The sequence below is a fragment of the Pyrus communis genome, chromosome 2, assembly GCF_041283825.1.
Source record: "Pyrus communis isolate YQ-2024b chromosome 2, ASM4128382v1, whole genome shotgun sequence".
Lineage (NCBI taxonomy): Eukaryota > Viridiplantae > Streptophyta > Magnoliopsida > Rosales > Rosaceae > Pyrus > Pyrus communis.
The window spans coordinates 2748336-2771817 of record NC_142566.1 but is presented as its reverse complement, the minus strand read 5'-3'; the positions used below and the strand labels follow the sequence as shown (position 1 = coordinate 2771817).

The following is a 23482-nucleotide window of genomic DNA, read 5'->3' as shown; positions in this document are numbered from 1 at the left end:
CAATCAGGTTTCAACCAATCCTAATCTCTATAGGACTTTGAACCAAGCTCTTTAACAAACAAGATTCATCCCCTAATTCTCAGCAACCTTAGCCTTAAGACTCCTAGTTACACGAGAATTCAACTAACTCACCCTTATCCAAACCAAACCTCATTGTAATAGGATTTGGCAGACTTTGACTAAACGACTTATAACAAGATTCTAGATGAATGCTACTGGATCGAGAATGATTCTAAACTTGACCCAAAATAATATTTTGGACCCAAACGCCACTCCACAAATCTCACAATTTAAAATAATCCAAAGATTATTGATAAGCTTTGTTAAAAAGAAACAAAAGAAAAGATCATAGATAAGGTGATCAGCGTAGGTGGTGAGCAAAAATATTTTCATGCAATTAGCCTTTTTGTTAAAAAAATGAAATGTAATTAACAATGGCGCCTTTGGACTTTGAATCATCCCTCTCTAAAACCCTTGATTAAACCCTAGAAAGCACTAACACTATGTTTGGGTGAAGAAATTTAAGATTACTAAGGAATTTAAAAATGATGAAAATTGAAATGACGAGATTTTATTTTCTAGAATTTGTAAATTTTCTTGTTTAGTTAACCTAAAATAACAATGAAATTGAATACGGAATTTGTTATTTTTAAACTCTCAATCATAGAAATTGAGAAATGACACCTATTTACATGGAATTTGAACGTGGGATTTGGTGGTCCCAAATTCCAAGTTTTTTTTCTACGCGAAAATTCTAAATTTCTATGTTTATAAATCCAAACAAGAGAATTGATGCCTGTCAATTTATAAATTCCAACTTTTACCAAAAGTCCATGTTTATTTCCATCCAAACATAGTGTAAGATTCCTCTCTCTCTGAACTTTTGGATCAATTTCAATGGCATCAGGTGGAGGGAACGCAGGCGGAGGAGTGGAGTGGCATCTACGGCCTCCAAACCCTAAAAACCCAGTCGTCTTCTTCGACATCACCATCGGTACCATCCCCGCCGGTCGCATCAAGATGGAGCTCTTCGCCGATATCGCCCCCAAAACCGCCGAGAATTTCAGGCATTTTCCCCTCGTTTTCCCTTTCTGTTACTATTCCTCTTCTGTCATCCACTTCATCGTTTAAGACGCCGTCGTTCGTTCCTGATTCAGCTTGCTTGTCTTCTCTTTTCTTGTTCCAGGCAATTCTGCACCGGCGAGTACAGGTAGCCAGCCCTAACGGCCAAACCCATTATTTCATTCTCTCCAAGTTTGGGGATTTTGATTTTTACTATTTATCTGGATTTTGTAAAAAATTATTTGAATTGGATATTGTAAATTGGCAGAAAAGCTGGGTTGCCAGTTGGGTACAAGGGGTGCCAGTTCCACAGGGTGATTAAGGATTTCATGATTCAAGCTGGTGATTTTCTCAAGGTTCTTCCTTTTTCTTCAACAAGTATCTAATTTTGTTACGTATGCCGTTTCAGATTCTTTAGGAGGGAAAGTTCATGGAATTTTGGGTTTGTTACCATTTTCTGAATATGAATGATCATGCTTATATATCGGCTAGGTAGTCATTTTTAATGGAGATTGTTTTTAACTGTGTTCTTCGTGTAATATATTCAGTGTGCAACTTCTACCCCAATCATATCTATTCAATGCATAACACTGCTTACAATAATCTTCTTTCTTATGAAAAACATTATTGTGAGGAATCTGCGGATAAAGAAGGAAACTGCTGTTTTCATAATGCTCAAACTTTCTTCCTCTTGTTGTTGCAAGAATCTTATAGTGAAGACCTTTCTTTGCAGGGTGATGGTAGTGGATGTGTTTCCATCTACGGACATAAGTTTGATGACGAGACTTTTGATGCCAAACACACTGGTCCCGGCCTATTGTCAATGGTATGCATTTTCATGTTGCTTTTAGTATTCAATAATTTCCTGTGGTTTTCCCATACTTTTCGAAGATTCATATCCAACATTTGTTTGCTTTACCTTACCTTCATGTACACTTGAATCTCTTTTATGTGGAGAATTGAAAATGGGTAAAGCTTTTTATTTAGTCCTTCAGTGCAACAAATTTGTACGTGGAGATACAAAAGATTAGTTTCTAGTTAAATTTATGTGTGGTTTGAGATGTGAAATTGATTGCTTCTAAATGTGCGTAGGTCACTGAAGAATTCTATTCAATGATGAGCTTTTATACTTTTCATCCTTTCTTAGGCAGTATAGTTCATAGTGCTAGTGATTGGTCCTTTTATGTCAAAGTCTCATCGGCATTGGTTTACTGATGTAAGTGAGTTTGGAGTTTAAAGTCTTACTGGCCTTTGATTTTGGGTGAGTCTGTCAAAACTGAAGATCCAATTTTTGAAGAGTAATATTAGCATATCACATCGGCATTCCTTGTTTTCTGGTATGAGTTTCAATTGTTTCTGTAGTGTAATTAACGTGTTGAGAGTCCTTCATATCCTTCTTCGTGGATATATATCCATTACTAATTAACTAGTTACTTGCTTCTGAACACATTGTAAGATGTGTAAGAGGTAAAGAGATAATGTGTTGACACGTGCACAGGAGTACTTCTCATTCCATTTTTTTTGTAAACCTCAACCTTTCTTTAGGTTGCTGCAATGTTCATTTAGAACAGGGAAAGAAGAAGGGGAATTGATGGGATTTCCAATGCCCATTAACCTATTAGGTCTACGCGCAAAATTAATAAGCTGTATTAGCATTGTATTATTTGTTACTTCTTGTAAGATTTTATGCTTTGATTGGCCACACAAATGGCCGAGGATCCTGTCCGAAACAGGAATTTTTACACATGCACATACAAACAGAGACACAGATATATTTTTCGGTTCCAACATGAGATTGTACTCTTGATACTGAATCGATATAATCTTTTGCTCCTTTTCAGGCAAATAGTGGACCAAATACAAATGGGAGCCAGGTTAAAACAAAACTGTCTCTCTTTTGTTCTCTCTTATTACACACACAGAGATGTGACTGATGTTTGTTTGCTTTTGCACTTCAGTTCTTTATCACTTGCGCGAAATGTGACTGGCTTGACAATAAACATGTTGTGTTCGGGGTACGCTATGATCCTTCTCTCTACTGTCAATAATGCATTATATTTCTCAAACATACAAGTCACCTGATTTTTATCAAAGAGATTCGTTATTTAGTTGCCAAAAACATAATAAGTATTACCATGCATCCATCCAGAATGAAAATTTGATAATACCTATCCTGAGCAGATACAAGTCATTTTGTGCTGTGAAACTTTTTGCGTAAAATGATTCTAGGAACCAAAATTCCACACCCGTGAGCATGCAAACAAACATAAGTTGTCCTAGGAATTTCCACTGATCTTCTATCCTTTTGTTACCTAGCTCTAAATCACCTGCTTTAGGTTTAACCTTCCAATTTTTTGGTAGTACTGACAAACTGTTTTATTTTTTGTTAATTTTATGTAGAGAGTGCTTGGAGATGGTCTCTTGGTCGTTAGGAAGATTGAGAATGTGGCTACGGGACCCAACAATCGCCCTAAGCTAGCCTGTGTTATTGCTGAATGCGGAGAGATGTAAACCCCGAGTTTGTAAGCAGCTTTATTGATGGTTAACTATAAAAACTCTTGTAACCAATAGAATCTTAATTTTCCCATAAAAGCATTCTATGGGTTTAATTCTAATACAGTATATTGTTCTGACTTCTGACTTAAGATGAAGGATCCTTTTGTTCATATGTTAACTGAGGGTTGCACCGTTGTTTTTGGAAAGCAGAAACTTCATCAAAGCACTAGCTCGTCTAATTTATCTGCCTGTTGACTTGGAGGAGCCATCATGGTCCCTTTTCTACGTTCAATTACTCGAGTCGTTTTAAGTTGCTTTGCATATAATTATGTGTTTTTATCCCCCATTCCTATATTTTCCCGTACGACTTGTGTTTGCCACCCTCTCTACATTATTGAACGTAACGGTCATGTCGTTCAACCTTAGTGTTTCAGTATAGCCACTTTTCGAGTAAACACTCCTCACTCCCCAAGATTACCATCACACTCTCCTCTGTGTTTTCCTTCCACCCACCATGCATTCTTTTACTTACCCCGTGTTTGATAATTTGATCCAACATGTTCTTAAATAGGCAATTGCTTGTTAATTTTATGTTTGCATTTTCTATTGTTCACTAAGGTGGCTTTTGGTAGACAGCATTGGCTTGGATAGGATAACTCTTTATATTGAAGACGTTTTGACGGAAGAAATGAATGACAAGTTCCGTATTTTGTCCAAGTTGAAGGACTAGTGAAGAAAAGTTATCCTTACAAATTCCCACAAAAATAGGATTAAAAGGAGTAACCTTTAACTTGAGGATTGCCAAGGATAACTTTTCTTCTCAAGTAACTTTCAACTAGAACGAACTATGGAAGTTGTCATCTATGTCTTCCTTCGAAATGCTTTCAATACAGTGAGTTATCCTATCCAAATCAACCGTGTCTAACAAACGCCGCCGTATTGTTTTTTCTTTTAAAGGTCCGCGTTCTAGTTGTTCCAGTATGAAATATAAAAAGAAATGAATGATTTGTTTTCTATATTGTTTGGCTGTTCTTTCTCTATGTATTTTGAATTGCTTGGATGGGACAATCGGCTGGTATCTCTGTGGCCACTAGATTTGGCCTCTCTGGTTCTCTGTGCTGTTTCTTTTCTGCCTTTCGGATTCCAGGCCAAACAAAAATTGTGACATATTCATTCCAAACGAGACGTTCGCTTTCTAACAAGAGAATCGAGTCTAATAAAAATAAAAAATTTGGCTAATTAATGTTTTGACAGTGAGATTCATTCTAAAACTAAAAATTAAATGGTTATAGACAATTGCTTGTTTTGCTTATGAACATCCTAAGAGCAAAAGACATAAGCAAAAATTGTATTTCTTCGGTATATATGTAATACTAAGGCCGTCTTTGAGACTTTGATGACTCAGTGCGAAATTCATGAAGGAGCCTCTTTTTACGATAGTTTTCTGAAAGAAAGTAAGACAATGTATTGATGCTAGAAAATAATAACTTAAAAAAAATAAAAAAAAATATAAAATAAAACAAAAAAACCTTAGGACTTACTGATTGTAAGTTTACAAATGTCGTTAAATAATAAATAAAAAAAGCTATAAACATATATAACCTTCACTAAATAATAAAAATAGTTCAATCTGGACAACCAATCAAGAAAAAAAAAAACTTCAAAAACTCTAATTTAAAGCTTCACTTGAATATATAGTATTATTATATAATAAATTGAAAAAATCGATTTTAGGGTTGTTATTGGCACTCTAAATATCTCATTGTGCATTCCAAATTTTTATATTTAGAAAGAAAAATGTACACTTATAAGAAGTGGACAATGAGAATTTTAAAGTGCTAATAAAAACAAATTTTTTAATATATAGCATTACTACGTATAGATATTAGATGACAAATTTTTTTAGTATCCGTCAAAATTTAGGATCCTGTGAGATTGCACCTTTCGGTCCCCTAAAGCGGCCTCTGTATAAAACAAGATGAATAAAAGTGGACAACCAGTGCATGTAGAAATCCGACTCTATTGATGAAATCGAAACCGTCAACCTAAACGAGTTGTCGTAAGCGTTTTCCAGGGTTTAGAGACAACGTCCAGGCTGTGTTCACCGAAGCTTGAAAGCACCTTTCGGCAGCGATGGAGCAGTTTTTTGTCCTGAAGCAGCCGTGGGAGGCAAGAAAGATGCTACGACTAGTTCCTTAGTTAATAAACAAATATAGATGAAATTCTTGTAACCTTCAAAACTCTGGTTTTGTCATTAGTTTCGGCGGCCGGCCGGCTGAGTCTGAACTTCAGTAGACTTATAAAACCACAGCCTTCTTCATATCTTCATTCAATCCCAAAATCTAAGAAGGATGGCTCAAGTACTTCAACTCTCTCTCCTTTATGTGGCATCAGTTGTCCTCATGTTTCAGCAATTTTGTGGTACATATGCAGTACTATTTTCACAATTTTTATCACATAAAACGTTTATTGTTCCATTTATTTGAGCGATACTCTAAACCAATATAAATTACGGAGAGGGAGAATTGAACTTGATTATGCTCAGGGGAAGCTCACTCATTAGTCTTTCTGATATGGGACAATTGTATTATATGCGAACGATATATATTAGTATCATCAATCCGTGTCATATGTCCAATCTTTTGATTTCTGAGCTAACCATTAATTAATTATCTATGCATGATTCAGACGGGAAGTTAATGATGGAGTACATTGGAGCCACCGGAGTTCCCATAACATTTGACTCCGTACCGATTGACAATGAGATCGACTTCCATTTCATACTCGGGTTTGCGATTGATGCAGACTCATTAGGCAAACAACAAAATGGGATATTCTCACCATATTGGCAATCTACATTAACCCCACAATCTGTTGCAGCCATCAAGAAAAAAAACCCTAATGTGAAAGTCATGGCAAGCCTCTCAGGTTGGAGCTTAGGTGATAAAGTCCTTCACTGGTACAATCCGACAAACCCCCAAAAATGGGTATCTAACGCTGTCTCGTCGCTCGGTTCCATAATTACCACTTACCATCTTGATGGCATTGACATAGACTACGAAAACTTCCCAAAGCGCGGTAATTCAAGTTCTTTTTCTTTTTGCATCGGCGAGCTCATCACCGGCTTGAAAAAGAAAGGGCTCATTTCCGTTGCTAGTATTGCACCGTTTTATACTACAGCTGCGCCGTATGTTCAGCTCTTTGATGACTATGCAGATGTTATAGACTATGTCAACCACCAGTTCTACACCGACAAAGTTACTACCCCGAAGGGATATCTGCAAGCCTTTAAGATTCGAGCCGCGCAATTTGGCAAGGAAAAGTTGTTGCCCGCCTATGAAGTAGATGGAAGAGGAATTCAAGGGGATGCCTTTTTTGATGCTTTGACACTGTTGCAGACAAATGGATTTGAAATTAATGGGGTCATGATCTTCTCAGCTGATGCTTCTTTGAAAAACAACTTTCACTATGAGAGAAAATCACAAGCTTTCTTGCTCAACTCTACCAGTAGTACTAACTAGTCTAAGTGCGTTACAATATACTTAGCCTCCTCGCATGCGCTCTCACGCGTGCAAGAGCCATATATAGTATAGATTATTTGTTCATCGTGACTTGTTTTGCGAGTTATGTATGTTCTAGTTGCTTCTTTTTTTTTTTTTTTTTTTTGCATTAGTTTGTATGTATTTTGCTAATAAAAGAAAGGTTATCATTCTTAATATATTAACCCTATTTGATCTCTTTCCTTCCCATGTGTTACCCCGTACGTTAAGAAGATTATCCAACATCGATCGGCAGTCACGGATTGCTGCAGAAACTACTTTCAGAATCAGAAAATATAAAAGTGGGATAAGGGAACAATGTAAGAGATCCAAAATGATTAATTCAACAAAATTATATTGAATCAAAAGTAAGCACTCCAAAATTTCAAGGAGGCAAAGTAATTACAAAGCGAGGAACACATTAAGCCACTCGGCATACGGATACCATCATCACAGTTGCCTTTTGTCCTGGATTTGATTTTCTAATAATCTTAATTGTTTTCTTGTAGCAGCTCCCATCACCGCTAGGGCTAGACCTTTTGCGAGGGAAGGTATTAGACCTCTCAGACAGCGGTGGTTTGCACTCACTAGCTCTGCGCTTATTGGAACCATGAACCGCTTGAAGCTGTCGCTTCAAAGACTTGTTGTAAGCCTCTCTTTTAGCAGGGTTAGAGAGAACGTCCAACGCTGCCTTAACATGCTTGAAAGCACCCTCGGCTGCTATTGATGCATTCTTGTCGGGGTGCAAGGCAAGTGCCAATCTCTTCTATTGTTTCTTGATGGTTTCGGAGTCGGCAGCTGTAGGGTTTTCGATGCCAAGAACACGGTACCAGTTTTGCTTGTGTGGTGACACGGCAGTATGCATTTGGTATGCAGTCATGTAGTTGTCCATACCAGACAAATCTGGATCAAACTCTTTTACTGCCTTGGCTTGCATGATTGCATATTTGAAGTTACCGAGCGTGAAATATGCTTCTGCAGCCTGTCGGGCCTTTACTGCAGCCATATGTGCGAGGTTGGTGATGTGATCAGGACACAAGGGTTGAGGGATGGAGTTGCTGGGGATTCTGCTGCCGCTGATGGCCATCTTACTGCTCTTCAACTTTGAGATAGAAGCCATGGTGTAGATATATCGAGAGAGAGAGAGAGTGAGAGTACTGACGGAAGTAGAAACAAAGATAGAATTCTTGCAGGTTGGATATATATATGATGCAAACGTTGCTTGCAACTTAAGAAACGCGTTAAAACCCTAGAAAAAAGGGTACTTGGGCAGAAAGTTCCATTCCTATTTATAATTAAAATTAGTAACTGACTCAACTGACCAAATTCATATATATTTTTGTTCAAATTGGATTTCTAGTACTGTCTATATCAATGGCCCAAATCTGTTTTTTTTTTCTCCTTTATTTGCTGATAATGTCAGAGTTATATTACTGTATAGGTCATATATCTGTTCCTAGTTAAAAAAACTAAAGAAATTAATAGATGGTCCACTTAGCAACAACTCCAAATAACATATAAAAATAATTTCTAGTAATAACTCAACAAGGTTCCTGCTCTGTTCCAAGATGAGAAACTTTATATGAACTCGATTGGCTAAGTTTGGCCACACATAAGTTGGATTTGCAGTAACTAACACTACTAGAAATTTGGCTATAAGCCACCCTTTTCATTTAGTGGCTATTGTCAAGTGTTGCCACTCACATTGGTGGCAAACCTCTATGCCCACCAAGCACCCACTAAACTAGAGAGTGTGGCCTATGTAGAGGACTCTATTGTAACAATGACTACCAATATTTCATTGGTGCCTTTCCTGCAATGCCACCCTTATTCACATCAGTGGCAAAATTGCAAAATAATATTAAAAAAAGAGGATGCCCTGTGTGGGCACCCAGATTTGAATAGGAATATTTCCTTTTTTTTTTTTTTTTTTTTTTTTTGTGAGGAAACAAATTGTAAGATCTTTGATATAAGAATATACTACAAATTTGCATAACTGATCTTTAATACAATTTTGAACAAATGTTGGGACTCAAACTTTGAAAAGTGTTTGAAGACTCTGTTTCCAAAGAGCTTAATCATGTCATGCCAATCTCTCTTTGGCGATCAAACCATTGTCTCTCCAGGTGGGATGTTTGAGCTAGGTTTCTTCAAACCAGGTCAGCTTTCAAACTACTATATAGGTATATGGTACTCCAAGCAAGTAGTATCTAAGAGCAAGTAGTATCTGAGAGGACTGTTGTTTGGGCAGCAAATAGGGAAATACCAGTCAAAGGCAGCAGCAGCAAGAGCAGATGATGATGATGATGCTGCGATGGGAGTTCAAACTAAACATCAAAATATTAGAGAGAATTGAAGCAAAGAAATACTCAAAAAATTACATTCACATATCCCAAAACAATATAAAAAAAAAAAAATAAAAAAAAAGGAACAGAAATCTGGAAGAAGATGAAAAAATCGATGCAAAACTCTGCTGCACTAAAAAAAAATCAAAGGCAAGTCCTGATCGCCAAATTTCGAGCACAAAGAGCTGATCGCTAGAAAGAAATACAAAAACACATTGTTACTGAAGTTTTACTTGCAGCTCATTAGCATAGGACCATGCAGATGGCTCTAGATTTTTACACAAATCTGGAGAGCACCAAGACTACCAACCATATGCTTAAAGGAACTTTAATTTGTTTGCATAACTACCTGCTAACCAAATCTTGAGCATATTGATAAACCAGAAATTTAAACACGTAAGCGGCCAGATTGCGAGCACGAGACTAATTCCATACCTCAAACCGAAGGCGACGCGCTGTCTAGCAGTCCAAACCTTGATCCTTGATAAATTGAACTTCCTTCTTTGATCTGGCAATCCAAAAATAGATAAATTAGGCAGCATGTCATATCAATATAACACACCTATACGTACACACACATACCAAAACAGCCTACATTCAGATTTGCATCATATCCTTGTTTCTAACTCTCTGGGGAATTTTCACAAACACCCAATAGGCAAGATTTGCTTCAATATAAAAGAAATCTGATTTAGTCAGTGATCTCAATTGCATGTATATCTGAACGACCATGCTTGTTAGTCAGTCATGTTATAGGATGTATTTAACACTTACCAAGCGATTCTAAAACAACATCCTACATACATATTATGTTGTCAAACTATGAATCAAGACAAAACTTTCCTACTTTGGTAATGTAATCTCCTAGTCTAGTTACGATTTGGTTCCTGTATTTTGACTTGAAAACAATTTTGGTCCCTTAGAAGTTGCCAATGGCTCCTGAATTGTAACTGGAAAAAAACTCAACACAGCTATGAAAAATTAAAACTCGAGGCACCAAAGCGTGAAAAAAAAGAAACCAAAATAGTTAAATTTACCCTTTTATATCATACATACCATTAAAAATTTGTTTAGAGATAAAAATGGTAGTCATAGTAAAGAATCCAACTTGACCAAAGAAAGTGGATTTCCTCACTTTCTAGTGCTAACTAGCAAGCTTGCCCGCGCGGTGCTGCGGGTTTTGAAACTGTATAAAACATGTAGAAAGAGGCAAAAAGGTAGGTGTTATTCATTTGATCTCACAAAGACTGATATTATTGCAACACATTCCAACTGGAATTTAAAAAAAAAACATAAACCTTTACTTTCTATGAACTATCACCAGAATTCTTCTCTGAACAATCATCAAGGGAACATCCTTTCTACTTTTTTCATAACTTCCTAACCATGCTCAGAAAGATTAGGATTCAACAATCATCAAAGGAACATCCTTCAGATGATACAAATATTTAAGCATGAGCACGCACCTCAAAAGAAAGGCAGAAGCTTGATGCAGGCCCATAAATCAAAAGAAAGCAGAAATCAGAAAAAAAAAAATGCTAAAAAGCAATGTGAGTCACAAAATATATGAAACCTAGATCAAACTTCTTGATAAAACCTAAGAATAACTCCACAAATTTCTGAGTTGTAAAAAAAAATTCAGAATCCCAGATCAAATTTCTTGATAAACTTTAAAAACCCCAATTCAGATGAGGAAAATACATGAGGGACTAATTTTAGCCATATTAGTTGTTTGCATTAGGTTTTGAGAAACTCAAGTACGGAACAGAAAATGAAATCAGATAAGTAATGTTATATTCAAAAGATGAACACTAAACGTGTGATAAAGATGACAATGAAATTGAATTACGGGTTCTTACCGTGCCCTTTGTGAAGTGTCCTTAGTTGAGCAAAATATTCAGATATTTTCCTGATAGGCTTCCACCTAAAAAGGTAAAAGCAGAACATCAAAAATCATGCAAGCGTCCCTGTAGAACCTTTCCAACCTGATGAAAAATAAGGGAAGAGATCAAGACTGACTTGCTCAGCTAAAAACTTGATTTCAACAAAATCTATTAATTGCACATCTTTGTTCTTCTCAGCAACCTGTTAGTCGTAAATTCAAGGATGAACATAGTATAGTAAGACTGTTAATTCACAACACGAACCAATTGATGGTACAAAATATAATCACCTAAGCCTAATCATCTTATATTAAAAAGACATCATACAATAACAATGAATGTTTTACAGTGTGCAAGTGAAGCAGCTTTCATTTGCTAATTTCTTAAGTCATAATGCAAGCTCGATTGCTGGATAAAAAAAAATAGGGACCAAGAAGACATCAAATCCAATGCAGACAGCAGATAAAATTGAACCCAAAAGGCAAAAGCCTTCTCTAACAAATAGATACATATAAAGAGTCATTTGGGATATAGATATTGGTGGACCTGGAAGAATAGAGACGCACTGAGTAGGAGAGAACAAAGAGAGATAGTGGAATTTTGGAGGAATACCGGATGACGATGAACTGTGTAGCCATAGCTGTTGGTGGCGGTGATTCCGCTGCGAGAGACAGTTCGAAAAAAGGTAATCAATAAATCTTACAGAACTGTAATAATTCAGTCATGAGCTTCAAATCATTGACATTTCAATTATAAGGATTCATAATTTAAATTTTAAGATAGTATTAACGGTTTACAAAATTAGAAAGGTTCAAAGCCATTAACAATTATGTAACTCAGACTCTTCATACCTAGACTTTGCTCACTACAATCTCTATTTTAATCTTAGAGGCAAAGTTCTCTTCATATCTCATTACTTCACTCTTCTTTCTTCTTCATTACCAAAATCATTTTCTTCATGTACTATCTGATCTATTCAGATTCTCCTCAGACAACAAATTGATAGCTGGGAATAAAGAAGAAAACATGCATCAATAAAATTTCGAATTTTTAACCACCTCTAATTTATAATTAATCTAAGTAAATACACAGCAACCACAACAATAAGAACTTTCAAATAGAAAAGTATCTATTAACTACCATGCAGAGGATCTTCCTAGATCCAACTTCCCACAGCCCTATGTCCCCCACATTGGTACCAACTGAAGCATATACAGAGAACAATCAACAGTCAATTATGAGCAGCAAGCATCTAGGGAAAAACTGTAGAGCCAAAGGTATACAAATAAATATAAGTAGCTACTTAAAAAATACAACCCAAGAAGTAGAGTCTGCTGTGAAGGATGAAAATCCATGCTCATGGGAATTGAGCCCTGATTCAAAGTCCGTGTGACATTCTTAGGCAAGTCATCAGGTGCATTCAAAGCTTGCCCTGGACATGTTACTGGCCACATGTTAACAGGGAGATTAATCCTAATCCCTGATTTCTTGGTATTCCTGTACAAACTGATTATGGCCTGATTTTTTTAAAATCATTCCATAAGCTGCAACCACAACACAACCACAGCAATAAGAACTTTCATGAGCTGAATCTAAGCTTTCAAAAAGCATTCCATGAGCTGCAAAACGCAAATGCAACTGACTACTATGCATACCTTTGAATTTTTCAGATGCTTCTTCGGATATAGTTCATTGGAATCCAGTGTAGGTGGTGGTGCTAAAAGCATACATGTTCTTTGCTTCTTCCAATTTCTACATAAACACAAATTAACAGATTAATCTCCCAATTACAATACGTAGCATGAAATAACAAAAACAACCAATATAATCTGGTGCATTAAATGCTTTGCCCTCCCTCATTTTATACATCGTGGGAAAATATCAAACCCAAACAGAAGTCCTCTGAAACTCCGATTTCAATATAACCAAACACAAACAAAATACCAACTCAACTCTGATTATAAAAAAACTAAACTAAACTATAAATTGAAACTTTCAATAGAACAATCCCAGAATTTTAAATTACTTACGTTGAGAACAAAGGGTTTTGCAACCTACAAACAAACATCCAAAATTTGAAACACCTACGAACCCAAAATCACAAAAACACCAAAACTGAAACACGGAATCACATTTTCTCATCTACCGAGCAAAAAATTACGAATCCAAAACTAAAATATAAAAAAAAAATCCCAAAAACTTAGTGCTGCATGAAGTCCGTACCTTGGATTTTGAGGAAAGGAATATGGGTTTCGACAGATCGACAACGTTTGAGAGCGAGAGAGACTGAACGCTTGAGAGTGAGAGAGGCGAGTTTGAGAACGGCGGAAGCAGAAATTTGAGAAAGAGAGAGAGGGAACGAATGAAAAAACCATGAAGATGCACTGGAAGTGGAAGGTCCAGCGATATGATGAACGGACGCAGGATTGGAGAGTTCCAGAGGCATCCACAAAGCCAAAATCGAAATCGTCAATCGTGTTGCAGAGCACAGTTTTTCCTTTTTGGATTTCGTTTCTGAGGGAGTTGAGAGACTTCTATTGGCAATCTAGGGTCAAAATCGTCATTTTACTGTGTAATTGACAAAAACAGTAAGACTTAAAGAACAACTGAAGGGCAAAATTGGAACAACACTGGTCATCCACAGTACCAACCCTACGGGTTTTAGTATATATGATATATTTACCGTGCTTGAGACTACAAAAGCTTTATAAAAGCAGTTGCTTCTTTTTTAATTTGTCCATCAAAAATATTGCAACTGCATATCCTGGGAATTTAAAAAAAATTTCCAAGCAAGAGATAAAATGTGATAGTTGTGGTTAAGGAGAAAATCACCATGTTCACCTTAATTTTTTTTAGAAGAACCCTCTTCACCTTAGTTTCACCCACAACCTTCCAAGGCTTCCATTCTTCTCGGCCCAAGTTGGAAACAACCTTGATTCACCTTCCATGTCCCCAATCTTCAACATGCATACAGAAAATGGAATTAAAATTTGAAATCTAGAATTGATCCAAAAAAAATCACTTACACTAGGGAACACCCATGAGGAGAGGATCATTTTTACCTCTTGGTTGAGGTCCAATTCAGGCAGACTTTGCTGGAAATTGGCCGGAATACCTATGGTCACCGTTTCTTAGATCTGAAATTGAGAAAATTCGGCTACAAATTTGGAGAAACTAACTTGAGGGTTGGAAAGAGGAAGGGAAGAGGATTCTGAAGGTATAGTTTGACGCTTGTTGGTGACGGGAGGACGGAGCCACTGCTGCATGAAAGAGAAGAGTATACGGGAGGGAGGAGAGAGAGAATGAAAGGGGAAGCGAGCGGAGGGAATGAAGGGGAGGAGTTGGACTTTTGTGAAGGGGAGAGAGGTTTAATGGTTTTTTTTTATTTGTTTTATTGGTGTTCAATAAATTGTATTGGTGCCCAGTTAATCACAAATGCACAAAAAAGTATTTTTAAGAAATAAAGTTAGTTAACAGACACCAATATTGGTGGCTGATTTTTTTAGGCCACTGATATCAGTGGCATCTCACTGTAAAGCCACCAAATAATAGTAAGAGTAGCAACTTTATATCTATGACCACCAATTGCAAAGGGTGGGCAAAAAATGGTGTGTAATGGGCATAATTCTAGTAGTGTAAACCCTGGTGCAACCGCCTGCATTTCTTGCTAATACCCTTATGCAATATACCTTAATTGTACTTATTTTCACAATAAGTAAAACAAGCTTTTGGTTACGAATATAGGGTGAGTTCGAAGTTTTGAAGCCCCCAAAATAAGGTATGACTCGAATTTTTGAGCGTTCGTGTGATCTTCACCACTTTGGCTGCGGGGTGGGACATTTGGTCATCCAACACAAACAATATCAACATAATTTGACATGTAGGCACCAAATAATTAATAGGCGAATTTTTGTGGTTTGCTACTGAACTCACCTTGAATTTTTCAGTGAACGAGCACCTAAATGAACCCCAGCCCATTTTTGTTCAAATCCTTACAATCCTATGAAGTAGATGGAAGAGGAAGTCAAGGGGATGCTTTTTTTGATGCTTTGACACTGTTGCAGACAAATGGATTTGAAAATCAACGGGGTTGTTATCTTCTCAGCTGACGCTTCTTTGAAAAGCAACTTTTACTATGAGAGAAAATCACAAGCTTTCTTGCACAACACTACCAGTAGTACTAACTAGTCTAAGTGCATGATTACAATATACTTAGCCTCCTCGCATGCGCTCTCAAGCGTGCAAGAGCCAATATAGTACAGATTTTTTTTGCATCGTGACTTGTTTCGCGAGTTAAGTATGTTCTAGTTGCATATATATATATATATATTTTTTTGCATTAGTTTGTATGTATTTTGCTAATAAAAGAAAGGTTATCATTCTTAATATTAAACCTATTTGTTCTCTTTTCATTCCTATGTGTTACCCTCTATATTAAGAAGATTATCCAACATCGGCAGCCACAGATTGGTGCGGACTGCGGAGACTACTTTCAGAATCAGAAAATATAAAAGTGGGATAAGGGATCCAAAATGATTATTCAACTTGTATTGAATAAAAGTAAGCACTCCAAAATTTCAAGGAGGCAAGGTAATTACAAAGCGAGGAACACATTAAGCCACTCGGCATACGGATACCATCATCACAGTTGCCTTTTGGCCTGGATTTGATTTTCTAATAATCTTAATGGTTTTCTTGTAGAAGCTCCCATCACCGCTAGGGCTAGACCTTTTGCAAGGGAAGGTATTAGACCTCTTCGACTGCGGTGGTTTGCACTTACTAGCTCTGCGCTTATTGGAACCATGAACCGCTTGAAACTGTTGCTGTCGCTTCAAAGACTTGTCGTAAGCTTCTCTTTTAGCAGGGTTAGAGAGAACGTCCCATGCCGCCTTAACATGCTTGAAAGCACCCTCGGCCGCTATTGATGCATTCTTGTCGGGATGCAAGGCAAGTGCCAATCTCTTGTATTGTTTCTTGATGGTTTCTGAGTCAGCAACTGTAGGGTTTTCGATGCCGAGAACACGGTACCAGTTTTGCTTGTGTGACACGGCAGAATGAACTTGGTATGCAGCTCCGTAGTTTTCCATAGCATGTAAATCTGGATCGAACTCTTTTGCTGCCTTGGCTTGCATGATTGCATATTCGAAGTTACCGAGCGTGAAATATGCTTCTGCAGCGTCTCGAGCCTTGACCGCCGCCATACGGGCGAGGTTGATGATGTGATCAGGACACAAGGGTTGAGGGATGGAGTTGCTGGGGATTCTGCTGCGGCCGATGGCCATCTTACTGCTTTTCAACTTTGAAATAGAAACCATGGTGTAGATATATCGAGAGAGAGAGAGTAGTGACGGACGTAGAAGCAAAGATGGTATTCTTGCAGGTTGGATATATATATGATGCAAACTTTGCTTGCAACTTAAGAAACGCGTTAAAACCCTAGAAAAAGGGTACTTGGGCAGAAAGTTCAATTCCTCTTCGTAATTGAAATTAGTAACCGACTCAACTTACCAAATTCAGATATATTTTTGTTAAAATTGGATTTCTAATAATTTATCAAAGGCCCAAATCTATATTTTTTTCTCCTGTTTTTTGCTGATAATGTCAGAGTTATATACTGTATAGGTCATGTATTTTCCTAGTTGAAAAATTAAAGAAATTAGCAACAACTCCAAATAACATATGAAAATAATTCCTAGTAGTATAGCAATAACTCAACAAGGTTCCTGCTAAGTTCCAAGATTAGAAACTTCATTTGAACTCGATTGACTAAGTTTGGCCGTTGTACATGAGTTAGATTTGCAGTAACTAAACCCTGGTGCAATCCTCACCACCGCTTGCACTTCTAGATAAAACAATTACGCAATATACCTTAATTTTTACTTATTTTCACAATAAGTAAAATCTCACTAATTCAGACGCTTTCATAATGGAAAACAAGCTTTTGGTTATGAATATAGGGTGAGTTCGAAGTTTTGGAGCCCCAAAATAAGGTATGAGTCGATTTTTTGAGCGTTCGTGTGATCTTCACGTGTTTGGCTGCGGGGTGGACATTTGGTCATGCAACACAAAAAATATCAACATAATTTGACATGTAGGCACCAAATAAATGGGGGAATTTTGGTGGTTTGCTACTGAACACACCTTCAATTTTTCGGTACACGAGCACCTAAATGAACCCCAGCCCATTTTTCATTCAAATCGTTACAATCCCACAAGATTGGGAGTAAAATTAAATAGTACTAGCATATGGGCACATAAAGTGTGTGAGAAAATTTTTTATTTTTGTTTTTGAAATAAAAGGAGAGAGAAAAGGAGTGATAGAGAACGTGGGAGTGAGAAGTTTTTATTTTATTTTTTATAATTAGAAATATATTAGGATTACATGTAGGTGAGATTTTGAAAAAAAAAACAAAATTTGGTTGTGTGAAATTACATGTATGCCCCATATTTCTTATTCATGTTCTGTTTTAATTAATTACTGATAATTTCATGAAATTTTGGTTGATAATGAGTGTTTTATTAATTGGTAGAGATAATATACTACCTACCCACATGCGCTCGCAAGCGACATTTTCTGCTACTTTAATGGATAAAATGTTTTTCGTTGTGGCTTTGTTTTGTAATTAAAGTATTCTGGTAGTGAATTTTTCTTTTGGTTGCATTAAATTTGGATGAATTGTTGTTTATAAAAGAACGCTTATCATTATTACATATTAACCCTGATTTGATCTCTGTCGTTCCCATGTACTACCTTGTTTATTGACAAGATTATACAAATTTGGCTATATTGGAAGAATAAGCCGTCCTACAGCCGTCCTACCTTGTCCTACCTACACACTAGCCGTCCTACAGTCGTCAAGCCGTCCTACAGCCGTCCTACCTTGTCCTACCTACACACTAGGACGGCTACCTTGTCCTACCTACACACTTGTATCATGTATTTATATCCTTGTAATCTTGTAGAGAAATAAAATGAGAAAAAGCATTCTCTTTCATATTTTTCACATGGTATCAGAGCCGGAACCTTAACTGGCCTGACTCCATTGTTGTCCCTTCTCTTCTTCTGCACATTCGTTTCGATAATGGCAGAAGATAATCTTTTTGACTCAGAAGCTGAAAGCTTCACAGCTCCTCACCCTAGTTTTCCAGAAGCTGAAGTCAACCCAAACCAACGTTTGTGTTCTGTGTTGTTAAATGAGTTTAACTATCTTCCATGGTCCAGATCAATATCTCTTGCCCTTGGAGGAAGATCCAAACTTGGATTCGTCAATGGAAGTATTGAAGCATCTGACGTCGCATCGCCGGAGTATGAAGCATGGCTGTGCAAAGACCAGCTGGTCATGTCGTGGCTCCTCAACTCCATGGATCCTAAGCTGTCTGAAATTTTCAGTTTTTCAGAATCTTCTAGTGCTCTTTGGAAGGCAGTCAAGGACATGTATGGAAATCAAAACAATGCTGCTCGAGTGTTCCAGCTTAAGAGGAATCTTGCAAGTCTTCAACAAGGTGATAAATCCTTTGTTCATCATCTCGGTTGCATGAAAAACATGTGGAACGAACTAGAAATGTATCGACCACACACTATCGATGCTGCCGTACTGTTAAAAAGGTCCGAGGAAGACAAAATCTTTCATTTGCTTGCAAGTTTGGGTTCTGAATATGAAGATCTTAGAAGCCATATTCTAATGAATCCCGAACTTCCATCATTTGCAAGTGTTTGCACTACTATCCAGCGAGAAGAAGTACGCAGAAAAGTCATGAATGTTGACGTAAAACCTAGTGTGTCTGAGGCTAGAGCTTTTGTGACAAATCACAAGTCATTTGGAGATAAAGTATACAAGGGAAAAAGGCCAGATCTGAAGTGTCTACATTGTAATAATGTTGGACATCTAATAGATCGATGCTGGATATTGCACCCTGAGTTGAAGCCAAGGTTTGAGAACAAGCCTTTAAGAGATCATAAAGGCTCACACGCCAGACCACATACAAACAAGTACCATGCTGCTGCTGCTACATCCATCGGTGGGTCGATGAACTTTACAGCCAATCCAGCTGACTTGTTGAATGAGTTCTCAACCTACCTTCAAACCAGAAAAGGAAGCACAGGTGAAACGTCGACTGGGGAAAGTCAAACTGCTCTTCTTGGACAGTTTGCAGGGTTCTTAGCTGAATCTGGTCATGTACCTCAAGGAGACATTCCAGGTATCATGTGTGCTCTTTCAACTGCTCTAAATGTTAGTCACTCTCATGATTTTTGGATTATAGACTCAGGTGCCACAGATCACATGACAAATCAATATTCTAAGCTATACGATTTTGAAAGCCTCACTAAACCATCACTAGTTTCTGTAGCAAATGGTAGAGGTGTGCCAGTTCTAGGTAGAGGGAAAGTTAAACTGATCTCAGAAACTGTTGAGTCCACAGCGTTATATGTTCCATCTTTTCCTTTTCAATTATTGTCCGTAGGAAGGATTACAAACTCTCTAAACTGTCGTGCAATTTTTTCCCCCCACAATGTTGTTTTTCAGGATCTAGCCACCAAGAAGCTGATTGGTGAAGGTCATTACCTAAATGGGCTGTACTATTTTTCAGAGGACCTCAATGTTCCAAAGGGGTTCCAAGTCAGCTCAAACCTAGAACATCAGTTGTGGCATCAACGCCTAGCACATCCTTCAGAATCTGTGTTGTCTACGTTGTTCCCTAGTTTATGCAAATCCTCCCTTGTATGTGAAATTTGTCATTTGTCAAAATCTACTAGACTCCCATTCAATTCTTCCATGTCTAGGACTAGCAAGTTGTTTGAGATGGTGCACTCCGATGTTTGGGGACCTGCACCTCTAGAGTCTTTTGATGGTTATAGGTACTACGTTATCTTTGTTGATGATTTCTCAAGAGCCACTTGGTTGTACCTCCTAAAATTCAAAAGTGAAGTTATGGATGCTTTCAAGGACTTTCATAATCTTGTCATGAACCATTTTTCGTCCCAAATCCACATACTAAGGTCTGATAATGGCACTGAATATACATCCAAAAATATGACTAACTATTTGAGCACCCATGGAATTATACATCAAACAAGTTGTGTAGGTACTCCTCAGCAAAATGGAATTGCCGAAAGGAAGAATCGGGACCTACTTGAAAAAACCAGGGCGCTAATGTTGCAAATGAATGTGCCTAAGAGGTTTTGGTCTCAAGGAGTTCTTGCAGCCACCTATCTTATCAACAGACTGCCTAGTCGTGTTCTGGATACAAAATCACCATCTGAGGTTATGCAAAACAAAAAAGGTAATCTTTCCCATATGAGAATCTTTGGATGTACCTGTTATGTTCATATTCAATCCCATCACTGAGACAAGCTTGATCCCAAAGCTGTCAAGTGTGTTTTCATGGGATACTCCTCCACCCAAAAGGGTACAAATGCTACAATCCGTGCTCCAGGAAGATGTTTGTCTCAAGAGATGTACGGTTTGATGAAAACCAACCATATTTCAACAAATCATCAGATCAAAATCGTCAGGGGGAGCATTTCCTAGATCTCTTCCCATTGCCAAATCCAGTCGAACCAAGTGACTGTGTCCATTCACTACCTCACAACCAGGACTCTCATGCAACTCTTAATGACAACCTGCTTGTTGGAGATGACACTGAAGCCTCAGAAGCACAAGTAGTTCCCCATGACCATAACACAACATCTATACAAGAGAGTGGAGCTGAACCTATTGTGATCCCAACTCAACCCCGCATGAATCTGACTCGAGATCGACATCCACCATCAAGGCTGCAAGACTATGAAACTTACCATGCCAGGTACCCTATTCACAAGTTTGTAAATTACTCCAAAGTCTCTCACTCTCATGCAGTCTTCCTCAGTAAACTGTCCTATTAAAGTGAACCAAGGAACTTTCAAGAAGCCAATTGTCAAGTTGTGTGGAGGCTAGCCATGGAAGAAGAACTCAAAGCCTTGAATGAAAATAAAACCTGGAGTGTAGTTCAACTTCCCAAAGGCAAGAAGGTGGTAGGCAGTCGATGGGTCTATAAAATCAAGTTTAATTCTGATGGCTCAATTGAACGACACAAGGCAAGATTGGTGGCTCACGGTTTTACTCAAACTTTTGGAGTGGACTATAAGGAGACATTTGCTCCCGTGGCTAAGATGAGCACAATAAGGGTTTTGTTATCTGTTGCAGTGAACCATGAATGGCCATTGTACCAAATGGATGTAAAAAATGCTTTTTTACATGGAGACCTCGAAAAGGAAGTCTACATGCAACTACCTCCGGGTCATCCATAAACACAGAATTCAGGTATGGCTTGCAAGCTTCATAAGTCAATCTATGGCTTGAAACAATCTCCTCGTGCCTGGTATGCCAAACTGAGCTCGGTACTTGAAAATTTTGGGTTCAAGAGAAGTCATGCTGATTCCTCCCTGTTTATTCGAATAGGATCAGTTGGCAAATTAGTTGTACTAATCTATGTTGATGATATCATCATCACAGGTGATAACATTGATGAGATTCACACTCTTAAACATTCTCTTCATCAACAATTTGCCATTAAAGACTTAGGAGTTTTAAAATACTTCATTGGGATTAAACTGGCCACTTCCCCCAAGGGACTTTTTTTGAGTCAAAGGAAATATGTGATTGACTTACTTCAAGAAGTGAAGATGATGGATTGCAAACCAACTCGTACTCCTCTTGATAGCAAATTGAAGTTGGACTTGACAGGAGAACCTCTCAGTGATATCAGTTACTACCAACGATCGGTGGGTAAGCTTATATATCTCACCATCACCAGACCGGATATAACTTACGCCGTCAGTCTTGTAAGCCAATTCATGCATGCACCCACTGAAGCTCATTTAAATGTTGTTAAAAGAATTCTCAGATACCTCAAAGGCTCCATTGGTCGGGGAATCGTCATGAAAAACAATGGTCATACTCAAATCATTGCCTACACCGATGCTGACTGGGCAGGGAATGCTATTGATAGAAAATCCACTACTGGCTATTGCACGTTGGTTGGAGGAAACCTCGTGACATGGAAGAGCAAAAAACAAAATGTAATTGCTCGCTCAAGTGCCGAAGCTGAGTATAGAGCCATGGCTTCCATTGCATGTGAACTCATTTGGCTCAAGGGCTTTCTCTCGGACTTGGGGTTCTCAATCAACACACCTATGTCTCTTTTCTGTGACAATCAAGCAGCTATGCATATTGCCTCCAATCCGGTGTTCCATGAACGCACCAAACACATTGAAGTTGACTGTCACTACGTTCGGGAACAAGTCCAGTCCAAGGTAATTCAAACCACATTCACTCGAAGCCAAGATCAACTTGCTGATATTTTCACGAAGTCTCTTGCTTCTCCTCAGTTTCAAAGTCTGCTCTCCAAGCTTGGATCAATTAACCTCCTTGATCCAGCTTGAGGGGGAGTATTGGAAGAATAAGCCGTCCTACAGCCGTCAAGCCGTCCTACAGCCGTCCTACCTTGTCCTACCTTGTCCTACCTACACACTAGTCGTCCTACAGCCGTCAAGCCGTCCTACCTTGTCCTACCTACACACTAGGACGGCTACCTTGTCCCCTACAGCCGTCCTACCTACACACTAGGACGGCTACCTTGTCCTACCTACACACTTGTATCATGTATATATATCCTTGTAATCTTGTAGAGAAATAAAATGAGAAAAAGCATTCTCTTTCATATTTTCCACATGCTACCATATAAATCGATGGAGAAACTACATTGAAAACACATGCTTTCTGTTCTGTGTTCTACCGTAAGAAACCCCATTCGACAAGCTATACGAAGCCCCATTTTCTATCCCTTTCAACATGGTTCTGAAAATATAAACAGAAAAATATACAAAATAACTAGCTATAGAGAAAATATAAAAGTGGAAATCAGGGAACGATGTATTGAAATACAAATACATACAACATAGTAAGCACTCCAAAATTTCAAGGAGGCAAATTAATGACAAAGCGAGGAACACATTAAGCCACTCGGCATACGGATACCATCATCACAGTTGCCTTTTGGCCTGGATTTGATTTTCTAATAATCTTAATGGTTTTCTTGTAGCAGCTCCCATCACCGCTAGGGCTAGACCTTTTGCGAGGGAAGGTATTAGACCTCTTCGACTGCGGGGGTTTGCACT

General features: G+C 38.0%; 2 protein-coding genes, 1 long non-coding RNA gene and 1 pseudogene across 14 annotated transcripts; 2 read left to right on the top strand and 2 right to left on the bottom strand.

Annotated features, from left to right (window-relative positions):
* Positions 1 to 867: 867 nt before the first annotated feature.
* LOC137747564 (peptidyl-prolyl cis-trans isomerase CYP22) lies at positions 868 to 3736 on the top strand. The gene is made up of 7 exons (XM_068487695.2): positions 868 to 1067; positions 1187 to 1210; positions 1331 to 1418; positions 1796 to 1888; positions 2904 to 2936; positions 3021 to 3077; positions 3463 to 3736. Exons 1-7 carry the CDS (start codon positions 898 to 900, stop codon positions 3571 to 3573), a joined length of 576 nt encoding a protein of 191 aa, XP_068343796.1. The 5' UTR covers positions 868 to 897; the 3' UTR covers positions 3574 to 3736.
* A 2173-nt stretch (positions 3737 to 5909) lies between these two features.
* On the top strand, positions 5910 to 7824 carry LOC137747005 (chitinase 2 pseudogene; annotated as a pseudogene).
* A 1134-nt stretch (positions 7825 to 8958) lies between these two features.
* Positions 8959 to 14686, bottom strand: LOC148698352 (uncharacterized). Of its 2 annotated transcripts, XR_015954110.1 has the most exons (4): positions 14388 to 14686; positions 14167 to 14282; positions 9878 to 9950; positions 8959 to 9424 (listed from the first exon to the last, which is right to left on the bottom strand). It is a non-coding gene; the product is annotated as an uncharacterized LOC148698352 (long non-coding RNA). The 2 variants fall into 2 exon arrangements; XR_015954109.1 differs by having other exon boundaries at positions 14167 to 14686.
* Positions 10906 to 13789, bottom strand: LOC137708621 (topless-related protein 1). Of its 11 annotated transcripts, XR_015954100.1 has the most exons (8): positions 13549 to 13786; positions 12981 to 13077; positions 12643 to 12869; positions 12466 to 12527; positions 12177 to 12331; positions 11872 to 11986; positions 11462 to 11527; positions 10906 to 11366 (listed from the first exon to the last, which is right to left on the bottom strand). XR_015954100.1 is itself a non-coding variant. In XM_088681161.1 (6 exons), exons 3-6 carry the CDS (start codon positions 12777 to 12779, stop codon positions 11340 to 11342), a joined length of 345 nt encoding a protein of 114 aa, XP_088537287.1. In that variant the 5' UTR covers positions 12780 to 12869; positions 12981 to 13077; positions 13549 to 13787; the 3' UTR covers positions 10906 to 11339. The 11 variants fall into 11 exon arrangements, 1 of the variants encoding a protein (XP_088537287.1); XR_015954101.1 differs by having other exon boundaries at positions 11673 to 11986; positions 12466 to 12869; positions 13549 to 13789; XR_015954105.1 differs by having other exon boundaries at positions 11892 to 11986; positions 12466 to 12869.
* Positions 14687 to 23482: the final 8796 nt, after the last annotated feature.